At 49.0% G+C, this 18,833-nt stretch overlaps 2 protein-coding genes across 2 annotated transcripts in view; one reads left to right on the top strand and one right to left on the bottom strand.

Annotated features, from left to right (window-relative positions):
• Window positions 1–18,833, top strand: part of NELFB (negative elongation factor complex member B) — a 33,520-nt gene that overhangs the window by 2,159 nt on the left and 12,528 nt on the right. Inside the window, exon 2 of the mRNA XM_053961774.1 lies at window positions 2,008–2,041. Coding sequence (XP_053817749.1) covers window positions 2,036–2,041 — 6 coding nt within the window. The 5' untranslated portion in view covers window positions 2,008–2,035. The remainder of the gene's footprint in view (window positions 1–2,007; window positions 2,042–18,833) is intronic.
• LOC128798376 (ectonucleoside triphosphate diphosphohydrolase 2-like) lies at window positions 4,495–18,523 on the bottom strand. Its single transcript, XM_053961775.1, has 9 exons — window positions 18,410–18,523; window positions 16,264–16,381; window positions 14,631–14,781; window positions 13,708–13,867; window positions 12,113–12,340; window positions 10,766–11,038; window positions 9,351–9,446; window positions 8,213–8,344; window positions 4,495–6,993 (listed from the first exon to the last, which is right to left on the bottom strand). The coding sequence occupies exons 1-9, from the start codon at window positions 18,521–18,523 to the stop codon at window positions 6,766–6,768; spliced, it is 1,500 nt and encodes a 499-aa protein (XP_053817750.1). The 3' UTR covers window positions 4,495–6,765.

Here is an 18,833-nt window from a genome sequence, read left to right as displayed (position 1 = left end):
GTAATGTACAAAAAGAATCCTGGCTTCTTTGTGATTAAAACCAGGGAACGTAGAGTATGCTGCCTGTGTGGTGCTGTCTGGAGGGGTACCTTCAGCATCAATTCTCTTCAGGTGTGCTCAGCACAGCGTTCAGAGGCACGTGTGTTTGGGAAACCCTGGAAAACCTGCCCTGAAACTGAGTGGGGGAGCCACTGCAGGACTTGGGGGAGGTTTTCTGCTACGAGTGCTGCGTAATGCAGATACAGGTTTGGGGTTTTTTCATCCAGGGCCAGAAAGCGAAGGCCTGTGCATTAGTGCCATCCATTTTCTCACTGTATGAGCAATCCTGAGCCTTTGTGCTTCCCACAGCCTCTACTCCAGCCTGCACTGCTTTTCATGTTTGGGAAGCTGCTCTGTAATGTGTGGAGTGAGCAATTGTTGCCACCCCCAGCATTCCCAGAGGGAGTGTGAGAGTGGAAATGCTCTGCTCGGTTAAGGCTCCCATACCTGTCTGCAGAACACCAGCAGGATTGTTCCCAGTGCAGCAGGGCTAGGACCCTATGGAGCAGCTAAACTTTGCTCTTTGAGCTTCTACAGGTTTCCCTAGGCTATTCAGCCACCTGAATATCTAAGGAGGAGATGTTTCAAATTATTTGTGCAACATTAATTTTGGCTAATTCTAGCCCAGTCAGTGAGTATTTCTGTTCTTAGCTGCCTGCACATCCACAGGAAATGACAATTCTATCTTACATATTTTTCCATTTTTAAATGGAAGTAAAATGCCAGTACTTCTAAGATGTCTCTGAGAAGGAGCACAGTCAGGAATCTCCATGGAGAGCTGCTGGAGCTGCCGACCATGTCAGCCCTGGTATTTCTAACGCTGTGGCAGACCAGCATTAATTAGTGTGTGCCAGGAGGTGAGCTGGCAAGTGCCACAGCAGGCTGTGCCAGAACCCTGGCTCACATGGAGCATTCCTCCCAGGGTGAACCTCTGCATGGAATACTGAGCGTGAGGCAAATTCTGGGACAAAAGCTGCACATTCCATGGTCCTGCCTGAGCAAATGCTGACGTGCATTTCTAGTGGCCCTTGGTTTAGTGGAGAGGCTGCAGCTTGCCAGAGTACTGAATGCTGGAAGGCATTGGGAAGGCAGAGAAAGGAACAGCACTGAGGTGGGATGCTTGTGGCTCCCACATTGTGTTTTCATTGCAGATATCTGTCTTAGCTGGTATTTAATTACTTTGAAAGCTCTCCTCAAACTCTGCTGCAAATGACAAGCAGTGAGGTTTCACCTCATTTAGGGGCAGATCCCATCTGTAAGTGCTGCATAAATTAATGTGGTAAACATCAGGGCAGTGTTACATGGCCAAAGACCCTGGGTTTAACCCAAAGATAGACACAGGGGAGTTAAAACAAGTTGGAAATTGCACTTGTGTTTTGCTGAATTAGGTATTAGAGTTTTTTAAAACTTTTTATTGCAATTGTTTTGGTTTTTAACTACCTGTATTGCTTTTGGCTTGGAAAAAGATTTTACTGTAAAAAAAGATTTTACTGTAAACACAACTGGTTTGGACAGAGTAGGGAGGGACTTTCTTTTCACTTTTGCATATTGCCTTCCCCTTTTGCTGAACAAGTGTTCTCTGCATGTGTGTACAGAGCGGATCCCTCCCCTCAGCAGGCAGGCACACAGCGACTGTCGTTCCTCTCTTGGTGCTTAACCAGTGAGATTGCAGCCTGTGTCTCTGAAACAGGATCCAGTCTGAACTGAGCCTCTTCCTGGGGCTGGCAGGAGCCCAGACAGAAATCACAGAACTAATTATGTTTCTGTAGGTAAAAACATGAAGCCCTGAGCTAAGGGAGGGACACTGGAGGATGAGTGTGATGGGAGCTGCCTCCAGAACCAGAGGGTTTTTGGTGTTGGGGTTGTTCCAGGTTTATGGTAACACTGAAGTGAGATGTGGGTACGTGCAGGTGTTTCCTCATTTTTGTCTGATTGTTACTTCTAAGGATAAATGGTCTTGTTTTCCAGAAATTACTGCTGCTGTGATATTGAAGTTATGAAGGTGAGAGGCTGATTCCAGAACCAGTGAGTGAGAGGTGCAATTGTGGGATTCCTGCCTAAGGGAAGTCAGAGTAGCTGAATGGGATCAAGCCACAGACCCACCCAGGCCAGTGTCTTGTCTCTAATGCTCTGCAGCAGTTACCAAAGAGGAACAGGGCAAACAGATATGGATGTGGCAGGTGGTTTGGGCAATTCTTTAGCCACAAGCAAGTAACTTTTTGTTTAATAGCTCCAATGAGTTATTATAAATTTATCTAATCACCTTTTGCAGCTATGTAAACTTTTGGCATAAACATCCTCCTGTCCTGATGAGTCCTGCGGTTTAATTACGATTAGTGTGGAAGAAGAGCTCCTTCCACTTGATTTGATGATTTCCACTGAGTAACTCCATTCACCAGGCCGTGAGTCTGTCCTTTCAGAGCTTTCACTCCAGGACTGTTTCACATTTTCTGTGATACTGTGAGACAAGGTAATGCTAAACCAGATTTTACTTTGTGTAATGTTTAGCATTAATTGGTGATTTACATCTCCTTCATGTTTGAAACCTGTGAACTTTGAACATTGTTCCCATGAAGGTTCCACAGCTCTGCTGCTGATCCTTGTCCAGTGATAAGCCTGATAGCTGTTGCCTTCTTCCATGTGGAGGATCTGTTTCTCCTGAGACTTTCCACCAAGAAGTGGTGACTAATTCGGTCATGAGGTGCACATATGGTGACACCCCTGCTGTGAACAAAAATAAGTTTTCCTTCACACAGAAGTTGATTTTATCATTCCTCTGTCTCTCTCAAACCTCCTCTTCATTCCCAGGGCACTTGTCTTCCTGGTAGGGATTAGTCTTTCTCCCTCAAGTTTCCAAAAGAGCCTTCATCCATACTCCATGCTAGTGCCTGTCTTCCTGCACAGAGGACTTTCTCCAATGCCATGGCTTCTTAAATCCCTGATTAGAGTGGCTTTCACATCCCACACAGAGAGTTTCCATACTGCAGTGTCTTTGCCCTGCATCCACAGGATGTTCCCAGAGAAGCCTCCCTGCTAACTGATGTCATTTGTGGTGGGAGAAGCTGCTGGCTGTGTCAGAGATTTCCTTAGGCTTTCCGAGGGGTGCTCTGCCAGCCTCCCTCTCGTGACTGATCCCTGGCATTGCACACTACTACTGCAGCAGTTCCTGTTCTGTGTTTATGACTTGAACAGGGATCTGACAGCATCCGACTGCAGGAGGGCTGTGGCTATCTCACATGGAGGGAACCTGGTCACCTCAGTGTACAAGTACACACTGATGTCTGCACTTAGAAAACACCAAAACACTGGCACTTGCCTGGGTTTGATGGCATTGTGGAAGGATTTTTATATTAAGAAAACTGTGGCAAAAATTGCAGGTTTTCTGATCCCAGTATTCCTTCATGCCTATTTTTCTTCAGTGTGTTCAGAATTAGCTCTTGAAGTAGGAGTGACAGTCCATGAGGTAAGATATAAACATCATATGGCTGCCTGCTTCTCTGGAGAGACACTCAGATACAGGATCAGAGGCAGGGTAGAAGAACAGCATGAAAATATACTGATACTAAATCCAGCCATCCATGAAAGGCATTCCTCTCCTGCTGGGTTTGCTCCATGAGAGGTTGTGGATTCCAAGGCCTCAACTTGGGTCTCTCCTACCACAGGGAGCCTGGATATGTCAGAATGGGAAGAAAGAAACAACTCAGGCCCTGTGGGTACTGCAGAGTGGAACTGCAGGCAACAAACTATTTCCCTCAATATTAATGGGAATTCATTGGGGCAACTCAGATGGGATGTACTGGTCGAGAATCCATGGTGCTTTGGGATGCCTAAATGACAGTTAAGCCCTAATAGCCAGGAGCAGGTCAGTCACCCTGTTGTGTGTCTGAAGCCAAAATAGAGAAAGTGCTTTCTGGTGTTAATTTTTTTATCTAATACTTTTTATTTCTTTCTTACTGGTATTTGCTGACAGCAGCAGAACTGCAGTTGCACATGAGCAGACTTTATTATCTGCCAGAAGATCTCTTCCATGGCTCAGCCTGAGTGAGAAGCGAGGGCCCTGTATATAAACATAAAGAATTTAAAGACAGTTAGAAAATCTTCATTATTTATCATTTCCACACTTGAATTGTAACCAAAGGCCTGATAGCGTCTTTGTTTCAAAGTGAGTGAGTTCATCTAGAATCTCCTTTTAAGTAGATTTTGACTGTCCAAGCAATCTGGGGATTTATTCTGCAAACTTATTGTGGGGCTGACAGGAAGAAGCTGCTCTATAGAGAGCTGGGAGGAAGGAATATATTAACAATATTAGTCTCCTTTCTTCTCATAGGTTCCCCATTTTGTAATTTTATACCTTTTTTTATTACCAAAACACCAGTTTTAAAATCCCAATTTATCTTATCATCTAGTAAAATCATCTATAAATGTTTTTTTCTGTCAGAAAAAGAAGTCGTTGTGGGTTTCTGCATGGCAGAGCAGCGTTCATTGTCAAAGTGCCTCAAGGGGCAGGGATTTAATTCAGTGGCATGTGCGAGGCAAAAGTGAAATGTCAGGAAGCCACGTTCAGCTCATTGCCTAATTACTCACTTATTATCTGTGTAGAAGTCCCAAAGCTTCTAAACAAGAGCTTGGGAAAGTTTTGGCTGATAGCCTTTTCTCTTGGACCCTGTGATCTATTCTAATTCAAGAAGGTGCAATGACTGACAGGCCAGAGCACCTGGAGTCCAGGAGTTCCTGGCATCTCACTGGCTTGTTTCCATTTCTGGCAGTGGTAGGATTCTTCCTCAGCAGGTTCCAAATCTGAGCCAGGAATCTCAGAGCTCACCCCTATGCTCTCAGGTCACCGGGCCAGAGCTCTGTTAAAGGATTGGATTTCCAGGTGCAGGATGAATGAAGTCTCAGGAATTTTCTGATATTGCTGACTCCATGATAACCTCTTTACTTTTTCTATGCCACCTTGCCTGGATGCCTCCTACCTTCTTCAGATGGTTTGAGCAAAGAACACATCAAAAGGTGTAGGCATGTGTCTCATCAACTAAATACCAGCAGTTGGGTTATCTGAAATCTTTTTCTTTCACTGGAAAGAAAGTGCCTTCAGGGGTTCTCACTGTGTACCCCAAAAGTACACAGCAAAACAGCTCTTGAGTAGAGGCAGCAGCAGCACCCCCCATCCTGCTCACTGAAACACTCTGTGTTCACAATAACCCCCCTGCTTTGATCTCTTGCCAAGAATAACACAGTCTATTAAAACATCTTTAATGACATGATATAATTAAAAATATCTAACGTGCAACTCAAAGAAATGAATATGAAACTTGTTTAAGTCTGTTTCCACAGCCCTCTAAACTTGACTGGCAGGTTCCAAACCTTCATTAATTGGCCTGAAAATGCATGAATATCCCAATATTATGGGGTGTGTGTGTCCTGTATTATCAGTTGGGAGCACAAGGGACGAATAATCAGATTTGAAAGGATTTAGGTGCCATGGTAGCTTTAAAAATCCTGCAAGGCTCACCACTGCATTTGTGAGCATTTACATTTCTGTTTAAAGTGGTCTGAAAAGCCTTGGAGACACTCCTCCCTGAGGCTCTTAACAGTCTGTGTATTTTAATTCTCTGAAGCAGTTGAGAAAGCTCTAAATGCCTTAGTCAAAGGACAGTGCTTGTGAATCGATCCCTTTTCTTCACACTAACACAGAATTTGTACAGCACCTCATCTTTCAGACATGCAGAACAAACCAGAGGAGCTGGAATGACTGCCAGGTCCCAGGGGAATCCTCATTATTAGATCATAAAGTAACTCTGGTCATGGTGAAATATCAAAGTGACAATTAGGAAAGCTTCTGTTCCTGAGTCTGCTCTGGTCTAAAGAGCAGTGTCAGCTGAGACACTTCCAGAGTCAGCAAGGGAAGCAGGTCAGTGCAAATGAACAAACAGGTGAACCTCAGCCCAGCATGAGACCAGCTTTAGCAAATGTGAAATTAAATGTGTTAGTTTGAGTCCTTGCTAAAGAGTTTAAATTGGCAATTTTAACCCTGTGTGGCCGTGACTCAGCTGAGAGACAAACACTCAGCTGTGCATCTGTGCCCTTTGTTTCTCCTTTGATCCTCTGCAATTTTGTAGAGGCCAAGACTAAGAAGGATTGGTTTTGAAGGATTCCTGGTCAGCAGGAGCGTTCTTTGAAGAGACACGTGGCCGTCATCACTGAGATGGAAGCACAGACAGATCAGGCAGAAAATACTTGCATTTTCCCTAGAACATGGAAGCAGTTGGCTCTTATATTCTGTATTTTAATGCCCTTCCAGTCTTCACTAATGGCAGTACTGCAGGTATCATCTCTTGAGAGGCTACAGAAGAGGACAGAGCACATTTTTCAGACAGCACCTCTTCTGATTTGACAGGCTTATACAATATTAGCTTCACAATAGCTCAGGGCCTGGCTGCTCAGAGGCATCATTTCATGTCTGACGTGAGTAATCCCAGCTGTAGCCCAAGGAAGAGGCATGCAGGCTGTTCTTGTTTGGAGAATGAATAGCTTGCCATCCACCAGGAATCACAGACTTCCTGTGGAGCAGGATCCATTGTCTCAAAGTACAGTAGTGCAAGTACCAGCAAGTTGCTGGGAGCCCTTCAGGAAAATCACTTGCATCCTCCAGTGACTTACACTTCTGTGATTTCTGTCTGGACCCTGTTGAGTGTGCTCTGACAAGAGTCGAGTCACAGAAAACCGTCAGTCATCAAAAACACTGCTGTTCCTGTGACTGGAGCTGCTCTCCTTGGCCATCACTCGGTACGAGATGCGCATGAAGGAGCCCATGAGCAGCACGACAAAGAGGATCAGGAGCAAGGACCAGACCCCCGGCTCGATCCCCTTGAGGAAGCTTGGGCTGTCCTGGGGGATGCTGCTGGTCAGACTCAGCAGGTACCCAAGAGTCCAGCCAGATGATCTATCACCCATCTGTTGAAATAAAAAGGAGAGGTCAGAAGAGAAGGAGACAGCCTGGACCCCAGCTGTGTTTCTGTGCATTGTAGGCTTTGTATGTATTATCTGAGACTGATGCAAGGAGTTGGCTTGCACTGAGGAGCTCTCCCACTCTCAGTGCCCTGAGTACACCAACAGGCCTTAATGGCACTTCCACCCACACCTCTGCCCATGGGCATGGCCACTCCATGTAAGCTCTGGCCTGGACAGGCCCCTCTCTCCTGAGGGAGACTGTTGCAGGGAGTGTTATTCTCTGCTTACTGATGGGTTTTTCTAGTGGATCTCAAGTCTGCATTGTGGATAGTTGTCTCTCTGGCCCTGGTTGAACCTCAGACCTATGGTTTAGGTTGCTTGTCTCTGTCTTTCCAGGCTGGGCTCCCTGGTGGTCCTGGACCTACCTCATTACCTTGCCTTTTCTGATGGTCACTACTCAGCCCTGCTCAGTGAGACCATGGCTGTGATTGTCAGTTGTGAAGAGGTCTGGGAACAGCCTTTCTTTTCTTTTGTGAAGGGAATGATCTGAGTCAAATCTCCCTGTCCTTAGGGCCTCCAGATCCTGGAGCAGTTTCATAGCTTATTAGAGATTAGGTTAGATTATTAGATATTAGGAAGAAATTATTCTCTGGAAGGGGGATGAGGCCCTGGCACAGGGTGCCCAGAGAAGCTGTGATTACTGTGACTACCCCTGCATCCCTAGAAGTGTCCAAGGCCAGGCTGGATGGGGCTTGGAGCAACCGGGGATAGTGGAAGTAAGGGAGTGGAATGAGAGGAGCTTTAAGTTTCCTTCCAATCCAAAATCAGTCTAGGATTCTATGATGATAAGGTATTTATCAACCCTCATGAGTATAAAGGTGGTTGCAAAAAGGTAGGGAAGCACCTTTTGGCTCAGGAAATGTTATCAGCAGCTTGTCCTTAGTGTTACATGGAGATCAGGCTTCCTTCCCTGTCAACACAGATCTCTAAAGATGGTGTTGATCCAGAGGAAATTTTTGACCCATGTGTTTTTCAGAGAGGACAAGTGTAATCTCTGGCTCTTCGACACTGGTTTTCTTGTTTATCACAACTGTGAATCCATTTTACAAAACTGTCCTGCTGGAGAAGCCCAGCTGTTTAGGGCTTGTCAGTGTGGCAACAGACTGGCTGTACTGGGACCAGCCCTCCTGGTAACTGGGAACACTGTGCTGTAGGAACTGACCTTCTGGAATGCAGTCCAAGCAGGCTGGTCAAAGTCAAGTGTGTATCCTCTTGTACTGAGATGGAAGATGAAGGCAGACACAGTGCAGTAATCAACAAGTGTATCCAGGCTTGCCTGGGACTCCCTCATCAGCTGGTGCCATTTCCAGAACAAAAAAAAAAAAAAAAAAAGACCATGGGGGAGGAAAAAGAAAAGAAGAACTCAATAGCCGAATTTCAGGCCTGCTACAGCCTCTCCTTTCCTGTTCTGAAACTGACTCTGGGACTGGAGGACAGGTTTGTGTCCTATGCAGACTGCAACCACATTTCCTGCATTCCCTGGGCTGTGGGGTAGAAATCCATGTCATCTGTTACTGCCTTTGTTCCCATCTTACTAAGCCAGATCCACGAGCAGCAGGACTGACAGCCAGGTTGCCTTGCTGGTGAATTGCTTGGTAGGATTGATTCCCTGCTCTCTAATTAGGATGAGCTGATGCTGCAGCCTTTCTCCCAGCTGGAACATTGGGATCTTTCTCCTCCTTCCAGAGGAGAATGCTTTAGGGGACTGCTTATGGCTCATTAACAAACCCTAGAGAAATTGCCCCATTTGAATGTTACTGTGGATGCTCCATTAGTGTAAATGCAAATTAGGGTGACCTCATAACCACCAACTCATGGAAAGAGGTGACAAACTCCCTCTGGCTTGGGCTCTGTGGGCCCAGGTGAAATGGGAGCAACCCTGGAGTCTGAGTGGATGTGTTCCTTGCACTTAAGGACAGAAGGATAACAGAAAGACCAAGGTCATGTGCAGGAGTGAGTAGACAACCTTCCTGTTTACTCCTTAAAATACTGTAAAAGATATTTGTGGCTTTTAATTTAATTAGGTCCAAGTATTACCAGCAGCAGCTGGGATTTGAGAGGAAGGAAAATAAGTGGAGCCTGTTTCCTCAAAGTAAAAGTAAAAAAAAAAAAAAAAAAAAAAAACCAAAAACAAAGAAAAGCCCCACAAAAAACCAAACCCCACAAAATCCAGACAAATCCAGATTTTTCCCTGAGGGAGCCGTAAGTTACAGCTCTGTCAGTCTGAACCCTGAGTGCTTTTGCAACAAAGTGTTCCTTGCTTCCCACTCTCCCTGCACACCGAGTTACTCCACAATTACCTCTTTGACAGACATCCCACACAGCCTCTTGACAGCCTGACCCAAGTCAGGAGAAGGTGCAGTTCCTCTCATGAAGTCCATGGCCTCAGAAACCACCTACAACATCAGCAGAAATAATCATCAGGTGGGACTGTGCTCTGTGTCCTTGGACTGCACACCAGAAATTACCCCTTGGGAAGTGAGGGGCAGTGGCTGAGCATTGCCAGGGTGCCCTTGGTGTGCAGGGTTGGTTCCAGTGCCTTGGCAGGGCTCAAGGGACATGAGCAGAGCTGTTGCTGTCTGGAGATGGAAACAGGTCTGTTCTTAGCATGCATCCAGCAGCCTTCTTGACCCTGCCTGGATAAGTAGACTGGTCATAGAATCAAACAATCATATTGGTTGCAGAAGATGTCTAAAATCAAGTTCAACCATTAACCCAGCACTGCCAAGCCCACCACTAAACAATGTCCCGAGGTGCCACATCCTACACAGCTTTTAAATCCCTCAGGGATGGTGATTCTACTACTGCCCTGGGCAGCCTGTGCCAGGGCTTGACAACCCTTTTGGTGAAGGAATTTTCCCTAATATCCAGTCTAAACCGCCTCTAGCACAGCCTGAGGCTGTTCCCTCCCGTCCTGTCCCTGTGTTCCCTGGAGCAGAGCCCGACCCCCCGGCTGTCCCCTCCTGTCAGGAGCTGTGCAGAGCCACAAGGTCCCCTCTGAGCCTCCTTTTCTCCAGGCTGAGCCCCTTTCCAGCTCCCTCAGCCTCTCCTGCTGCTCCACCACCTTCCCCAGCTCTGTTCCCTTCACTGGACGCGCTCCAGCTCCTCAGTGCCCTTCTTGCCCAAAACTGAGCACAATATTTATGGTGTAACCTCACCAGTGCTGAGGACTGGGAGAAGATCCCGATGCTCCTCAGCACCATGTCCATGGGAGCCTCAGGAGCAGGGAGCTGGGGAAATTTCCAGTTATCCTCCCTGGAAATGCCCTCTGCTCGTCCTAGGATCTTGAGCTACTCCTGGCTTAACAATCCAATGACTTTGGCCACTAAGTCCAGGTTCTCAGGTAGAAGGGTGCTTGTGGTGCAGTATGACCAGAAGTTTAAGAGAGGGGCAGAGGATCTCCAGCTGTACCACAGACCTGGTGTGGGAAGACCTGCTCAGCACACAGCTCCTGACTGTCCCGTCCCTGCTGGCTCCATGGAGCCCTAGAGTTGGTCTCAGCAGCAGACATTGAGGAGACAGAGATGAAAAAGGCTCCCCCACAGTCACTGTGGGAAGCCAGTGGTCCATGTTTGAACAGCTGTGTGGCAATGAGGGGGAGAGGGCAGGAGTGTCATGGTCTGGATGTCGCCACTATATTTATTAATGGTCAAACTGGTCCCATTTCATGAGTTCCTCATGCAAGTTGCTGACCCCAGTGTAAATGAGAACTCACCAGAAGCCTGGTCTGAAGGGGTTTGAGACCACTGCTGAGGGAATGCTTGAAGAAGCAGTAGGAAGAGGAAGAGTTGAGCAGGCTTTGCACGAGGTTCATGCAGGCTGTGGGATTGCTGGAGCCCGTGATGTTGAAGACCTCCTTGGGGCCAGGGATGTCCCGTGTGTCATCACTGGCAGCACAAGGCCCAGCATGCACCGACTGCCACTGCACTTCCTGGGAGTAGGTGAGGGGCCAGCAGGGATTGGACACGGTTTTAGCACTTCTGTGATCCTAGAGGCAGAATAAAACAAGGACAGAGGCAGCAAGAGGGGACATTGTTGTCCCAGGGCTTCACACAGGAAGAGGGAATGTAACAGGGTTAGGAACAGCTTTCCCCAAGCACCGCAGTGCTGAGATGGAGCAGGGAGGCTGTGAAAGCTTTGCTAAATCTTATGTCATGGAGTCAATGACGAGGCCCAGCCAGGTCCCAGCTCCTGCTGAGCTCAGGGCCAGTGCAGTGACTGGACCTGCTGAGGTGATGAGTCCCAGCCCTACCACCCTCCCTTAGAGCACAAATACAACTTCATGCATCCTGTGCTCTTTCTAGTTGAAAGAAGGAGGCTGTTCTGATGTGCCTTCCAGATGGCTCAACCCCACAAGAATCAGTGTTTCTTATCTCTAGCAATCTAGCACTATAACTGCAGTGAAGTTGGTGTCCAGTGTGCGACATTCAGGTCTCAAATAAGGGCAAGTGGGGTTTATAGGGAGGAAAGTCAATGGGCAGGGAGCAGTTAATTCCTGAAAAACACAGTTTTGATGAGGACTATGGTGATTCTTGAGTTTGTACCATCCTATACCACTCTTTTCTTCCCCCCCATTCCCCAAGTGAAATGAAGTTTGGAAAAACCAAAACACTGGCATGTTTTCAAAATGAAATATTGCTCTGTTAAAGTCAGCAAAGGAAATACCCCAAATGGAAGATCCCAGTTGGTTCCTGGGTGCTCCCATTCTAGGATGGAGGAGCAGTTCCTAGGAACCAAGGCAAGCCTTGCCTCTCCTCACCCTGAAGATGATGTTGACACCTCTGAAGAGCAATTTTTTGCTTGTGTGTATTAAGTAGGAGCCAAATAGAACCTGTAAGTAGGAAACCCTTGAATTGGTGCCTTTGTGTCTGCTTGGAGGGAGGGAAAGTTTTGCAAATGCACTGGGTTTTTCTAATATATGCAAACAGCCTCTACTGAGGAGGGATGGGCTTTAAAGTGATCGACACTTTGTCCATTATTACACCTTGTGCAGCTGCCATTTGGTGGTGTTGTGCCCCTGAGCAGACACTCACCTGGATGAGCACAGAGAGCAGACACTCACCTGGATGAGCACAGAGAGCAGCCTGTGGCGGAGCTGCTCCGTGCCGTGGCAGGGGCACTGGCGGGTGTGCACCCTGCGTGTCTGCCCATAGAGCTGCAGCCTCACTCCCTCCTCTGGGGCCTGCTTCTCTTCTTCCAGCTCAGAAGTGAGCTGTGCTGAGGTTCCTCCCATGGACAGGACGCCTGACATCCCCTTCCTGGAGGGGACCAACTGTCCTTGCCAGTCATACTGACCCAAAAAGAACAAGAAAGGTCAATCCTTGAGACTTCTCCATCTCAGTCACAGCCAAATGCCAGCATTAGTGCACAGAGAGAGAAAGCAGCTCAATAGTGACCACGGCCCAACACTTTTCTGCCCACAGGACATAAGGATGCTGAAATAGTGGCTTTGGAGGGAACAGAGGAGCCAGTGTACGGGCACTGCCACCTGCACAGAGCCTTCCCACAGCCTGTGGGGGCAAACAGGGCTGCCCAGCCTGGATGGCTGCATTAGGCAGTGGTCTCAGCAGGCAGAAGAAGGGGAGGGTGGTGAGGAGTGGCAGGGACATTTCCAAGAGGGCAGATACAGGTTTCAAGTGCTGCCTTGATCCTAAAGTGATCCTTCTGTCATAAGAACCCTGTGGCATCATCTCCTGCAGTCTTGCAGAACTGACTTTGGCAATGCTGAAGTTCACAGCACAGGCAGGAGAGTTTACATGGGGTAAACACTCTGAGCCTGGCTGGAGGAGGCTGTATTGCTGTCAACAGGTCTGACAATTCCCTAACCAGTGTGCGCTTGCTGCTGGTTATCAGAACCGCTTTTCACATCCCTAATGAGGAATAACTCAATCTAACCCACCTTTCTCTTGCCCTCTGAGTTCTTTTTGACACCCTTTGGCTTAAGAAGTGATGGGTGAAACAAGGAAACTGAAATTATTTTCTTTTTGTTTAGCAAGTGCCTTCTAAATACAGCCTCCCTGCTGTCTCACTGAGAGACGCTTTTGGTTTAGCAGCAACAGAATCTGCTTCTCTACCACCCACAAGACTCCCCATGGGACAGCTGGACTCCAGTGGCAATACCACAGCACTCCACAAACAGCAGCAACTCCCGTTTGATGCCCCATGGCCAGACTATGTAAGGTCATCTACGTGAGCATCCTGGACGTGCTGGCCAGAAAGCCCCACATCTGTTAGGGCAACTGCATGGACGTGTTCGTGGAAGGCCAGAGCAGAGATTTGGTTCTTCAGCCTAGTTATGACCATGGAATCACAAAATGGTTTGGGTTGGGAGGAATATTAAAGCTCACCTCATTCCAACCCCCTGTCATGGGTAGGGACACCTTCCACTATCCCAGTCTGCTCCAAGCCTCATCCAACCTGACCTTGGACACTTCCAGGGATGGGGGGATGGGGCAGCCACAGCTGCTCTGGGCACCCTGTGCCTCACCCCATCACCTCAAGCAGCTGGTGCTGGATCTAAGCTGCCTCCTCTTAAAGGCAGTGGAAGTTGTACTGAAGCATTAAGTACAGGGGTTTACCCATCCCACCACTGTGGCTGTCTCTTAACAGGAGCTGCTCAGCCCAGCTCTGTGTGCCCCAGGGAGAATCATTCTTTACCTTGAAGAAGTTCTCCAGGACGTAGTTAACAGCAACCCAATTGAATGCTTCTTCCTCTGGGCTGGACAGGATTTGTGCCCCTTGAAAGTTGAAGGGGGATGACTTCAGGGTGCCAGTCAGAGCTGCAAGGAGACTGTCAGAGAGGATGGGATGGGTGAGGCTAAACACAAAAGAAAAAGAAGGCACATTTGATGTTACAGGACCTTGCCAGGAGCTGCCTGCAGTGGGGGCACACTGCAGGGCTTCTGCTGTGCTCCCTACTTTGGGTAGTAGCCCAGAGCCACAGTGACAATCCCACTCCTGGTGCTGCTTCCCTCTCTCCTCGCATGGCACTGGAGGCAAGAACAGCAGAGGGCTGGTTTGAACAACTCTGCCACTGTTTAAGAATTTAAGACCTTAGTACCCTCTGTCACTGAGGAAATCCTCTGGCCCTATCCCACTGGTCTGGTCCTCTCCAGACCTTACTTTTCCAGTGTCTAAAAGGAGATAAAGGTCCCAGTAATGTGGTGACTGAGAAGAGGGTCCACAAGAGTGTGTGATAAGGGTGAACCTTCCCACCACCATTTCCAATTTGCTGACAAGAAGCACTCCTGCAAGCCCATGTGGGCTGTCACACAAACTGAAAACACTTGAGCTTCCAGGCTGATGGGTGTTTTCCCAAGCCCTAATTGTGAAAGTGTAATTGTGAAGGAGACACTACCAGCCTGGCAGCAGTTGCAGGACTGTCATCTTCATGGCTGCCTGAAGCGACACATGGAGACACAGCCATGCCATGCTCCTCTCTTCAGGGCCTGAGGAAGGTTTACCTGGCTAGCAGATTAGGGATGGCTCACACTGCAGAGCAGACAGGGTGAGATGCCTGTTACAGAATGATCCTGTGGTGTGTGCTGATCTCTGGGTGTGGGTTTGAAACATTCACTCACTTCAGCTGCCTCATGCTGGCGGTGGCTCCCAAGTACAGGGGGGTTTGGCTGTGCTGCTCTGCTGGGATCTCATCCTGGGCCCAGTTCAAACATGGCTCCAAGCTCTTCCCAGCTTTCTGAGGAGAATCTGAGTAGCTGGAGACTCCTGGACCTGAGGAGCATGGAACAGAATGGAATTTTAAGGGAAGTTATGGGAGAACTGTGAGAGCTGTTACCCCAGAGATTGCTATCCTTTGACATGGTTAAGATAGAACCTGTCACAGGTGGAATGACGGAGGTCTTCCAGGTATCCATCCTGCTAAAATATGGAACTGAGACCAGAAGGTGCATAGAAATCCCAAATTACACTAAGACTACCCTAGCTCTGCAGATGAGACATCTCTACCAGCCACATGACTGCTGCAACAGCTGAGGCTGTCTCAGCCCACAGAGGAAAAAATGTAGCTTTAGTTGCTATAGAAATAAGCAAAGGACACACAGAGGCTGATGTGTCACCTCTGTTCTCCAGCCACTGAGCTCCTGCTGACAAGCAAGACACCCCTGCCCTAGAGGAAGCCAGTGCTCTGCAGAGGGAAGCTGTGTGCCAGTCTTGACTCATTTTTTCAGCAAGTCTGTGGGGTCTTAAATGTTGGTTTTGAACTACTAGCCAGGAAGAGTCTCCCTTCCCCATTCTCCTGATTCCCTCACCACGTGCTTTGCTCTCTGTGGCTGTGCTGCCATGCAGACAGGGCCACTCACACCTGGGCTCGAGACCTGCCTGGGCCTCTTGTGCTGCTGCTGACAGCAAACTGCCTCACAGAGCTGCTGCTTAACCCAGCTGCTGAGTGAGGGACACGTACAAGGTTTCAGGGAGCCGTTCTTGCATCTTCTCTGTGTGATTTCAGTTGTTTACAGCCTGCAAGGGCACAAACCCTGTTCCCTGCTTGCTGTGCAGCTGCCCTCCCACAGCACACTGCTGCTGAGGGCTCAGTCCTTCCCAGCATCCCACTATAACCAGGCTTTAACATCAAAGCAAGATTAGGAGATAGGGAAGGAAAACCCCATGCATTAATGCATGAAAGCCTCTCAGCTGGCATTGGCAGGGCCAAACTGATTCAAATTCGTGAGGAAAACTCCCAGATTCTCTGAAATGGGACACCTAAAAGCAAGCTGAACTTGTGCTGTCAAATGTGATATAGGGGATTGGAGTCTTTGCAGCTCTTTTGTCCTGGAGCTACCCCACTTACTGCCCAGGGCACAGTCAGGAGGAGGCAGAAGATACCAGGAGTCATCCTGCAGTCAGATTTCTCTCCATTGCTGTTCACTGCCTCTCCTGGGTGAGAAGCTCCAGCAACCTTGGCTCTATCACTGATCCATGTGCACATCCTCTCTGCATGCTTCCCTGCCTGCAGCAGCTCCAAAATCCTGACACCTGCTACTGCCAAGTGCCTGATGTCCAGCTGTGTGTGGCTAAATCCGCCCAGTCGAGAAGAGCCATGCTGAAAATAAGCAACTTGTGCTTCACTATTTCTGTGCACAGCTGGGTGGTGCAGGAGCCAAGGAATTTATGGCACTGCTCCATGCACAGGTCTCTGTTTTTCCATCCATCCCATGCCAGTTGCACAGACCATTGAGCAGGAAATGGGCACCTTACCTTGCACAGGACAGGAACTGCATCCTCTGATCACCCCAGTCTTGTTTGCCTTGGTGGTTGTCCACTGGTAGATGAACAGGATGGTGCGGGATGGGCCAGCATCCAGAACAATGCCATACTGGAAAAACCCCAGAACATTCTACTGAAAAACACTATGGAATGCATGCTGACTGATATTGTAGGGTTACCCAGCGTGTATAGGTATTCTGGGTGACCCCTGGGCCTGCACTGCAGTGTTTGAGTTTGCTTGTTACATTCAAAGAGCAGGCAAAGCCAGAAGGTGATGAGGATTTGCAGGGAACCATCTGCATTTCTGAATATATATGAGGAACAGCAGGAGTGGAGAAACGCCCAGAAATACGTCAGCCCTACAGTGGCATAGACTGGAGCTGCTCCTGAAACCAGGCAGAGGGCTTCCCCTGAAAGCTGAGCCACCTGGAGCTCAGGAAAAACAGGTCCTAAAGCAGTGGGAGATGGCACTGTTCTTCACTGATTCTGGGACTCAAACTGCTGCTGATTGGTTTGCTCAGGTTTTTGTGCAGGGATTGGAGGGCTGCAGCTCGCTTGTCCCAAGAAACCCAGGACTCCTGTGTCTCTTTGATGTCCCGCTGCAGTGATGGTGTGACACAGGCTAGGTTTGCCCCGATGTGTGCAGAGCTGTGGGAGCTGCAGCAACCAGCACAGGCACTGCACAACACAGCAGCCCCTCAGAGACAGAGATGATGTCTTGGCAGGAAGAGCAGCAGCAGTGGACGTGACCAGCTCAGCCCCTTGTCCCCGGGCAGCTCTGCTATTGCCCAAACCAAGGGCTCTCCGTCTCTTTGTCCCCAGTGTTTGTCTGTTTGCTGCTGACCACGCCTTGCTGCTCCCAGAATATGAAGGTGAGCAAGGGGAGGCCACTGGACTACCCTGCAGCACAGCTCTGGATGTCCCCACACCCAAAATAGCTCCAGAGCTAGCCTAGGGGTCCTCTGCTCCTATTACATGACCCCAGTTTGGGGTCTCTCCTACACAGGAAGGAAACTCGTGAGCTGCATGGTAGTGTGTGGTCAAAGCTGGATCTGACACACAAATAGAGCTGTGACTGAGTGGGAGGAGAAACCTCCTGAGAGGTTGATGTTAATGCCACCAGAAGGGTTTCAGCACCAGCCAGGGCTGGCTGCAGGCTCAGAGTGAGGCTGGCTGCCTGCTGCCCTCCTGGAGCTCCCAGTTGCACCAGTCCTGGCAGCCAGGCCGGGGGCTGGCGGGGCTGGGCTGGAGCAGCAATGCGGAAGGAGGCTGGAGCTCCCTGCCCCAGCCTGCTGGCACCCTCCCACACCAGTGACAGCTCGGATTTCTAGCAGGGACATGTTGGCTGCCGCAGAAGAGGAAGAAAGGAATGGCATTGGTGGAGAAACACAGAATTTTTTTCCTCCTTCAGAAAATTAGAGGCTGCTGCTGGGAGTGCAAGGGAGAAGGGGAGGGATCACCACATTTATGCCCACCTCAACACCAGGAAAGGACAGAACGAGGAGCAATAAGGGGGGTTTTAATTGAGTTTTGTTTCTGAGAGGAACATGGAGGAGGGGTGCTATTTCTAAACATGCAGGATAGCCTCCTTCTGTTGGGTGAAACCATGGTGTGCCACTGAGCTCACCTCAGCAATGGGAGCATCAAGAGACAGAGCTGGTGGGCATTAACCCCCCAAGACCTGACCCAGCTGTGAGGAACACACTGGTTCTTTGACTGAAATCAAGATAGGACCACAGAGAAGAAGGCATGAAAGACAATTTGTTTTTAAGACAGAAGCAGCAGTTCAGGGGCACATTCCTACTGACTTTTGAGAGGAACCTAGCTCTTTCCCTGCAGTGACACCACTGCTTCCTTGTTGCTCTGGGGCAGCTCCTTACATGGGCTGCCTCCCCTCAGCCTGCCCTGAGCATCTCCACTGATCCATGGACCATATCCAGCCTGCATTCCCTGACCAATCAAAGAGCGGGCTTGTTTCTGGTTTGAAAACCTACAGCGTGTTGAAAGATGCCAACGTGTCCTGACAGTCTTGTTGGAGTTCCCTCCTTGGTTTGTAAGCAACTCAATAATAAAATAATGTCAAAAGCAACAAAACAGCCCAGCTTAGCTGCCTGTCTCCCCCCTGGAGAGCCCTTACCTTGGTCCTGAGTGGGGCCATGGGCACATCTTTGGTGGAGACACAGAGCAGCACGATGCCCGTCAGTCCCGCTACGATCACCAGCCAGGGGGGAAGCAGCTCCCGCCAAGACATGAAGAGCGTTCTCCTTTCACCAAGAGGAAGCAGTGGAGCAGCAAACCAGCTGCTTTAACAACCTTTAAAAAGAGCAGCAAGGCGTGGCCAGGGCCAGGCTCTGACTTCAGCCCAGCCCCAAGCCACAGGGACCACGGGGACGCGTGGGCCTGGCTGTGATGTGTCAGGCAGCTCTGCTTTCCCTTCCATCCCTGCTGCCCATAAATAACAGGAGGGCTCCGTGCCCATGCCAGAACGAGCTGTGCAACGGCACCGCTGCAACCTCGAAACTGCCCCAGGCAGCGGGGTTGAGGTAAACACAAACGTGGGG

The sequence above is a fragment of the Vidua chalybeata genome, chromosome 21 (assembly GCF_026979565.1).
Source record: "Vidua chalybeata isolate OUT-0048 chromosome 21, bVidCha1 merged haplotype, whole genome shotgun sequence".
NCBI classification, from domain to species: domain Eukaryota; kingdom Metazoa; phylum Chordata; class Aves; order Passeriformes; family Viduidae; genus Vidua; species Vidua chalybeata.
The sequence above is the reverse complement of the archived record's forward strand: the minus strand, read 5'-3'. Positions and strand labels throughout refer to the sequence as shown.

What these genes read in the sequence shown, in the direction of transcription:
- LOC128798376 (XM_053961775.1), bottom strand. Translation starts at nt 18,523, where the DNA reads ATGTCTTGGCGGGAGCTGCTTCCCCCCTGGCTGGTGATCGTAGCGGGA. An exon ending in TCCTGGAGAACTTCTTCAAG is followed by an intron (nt 12,341 to 13,707) that starts GTAAAGAATGAT and finishes TTTTTGGGTCAG; the next exon opens with TATGACTGGCAAGGACAGTT. An exon ending in CTTGGACTGCATTCCAGAAG is followed by an intron (nt 6,994 to 8,212) that starts GTCAGTTCCTAC and finishes TTATTTCAACAG; the next exon opens with ATGGGTGATAGATCATCTGG.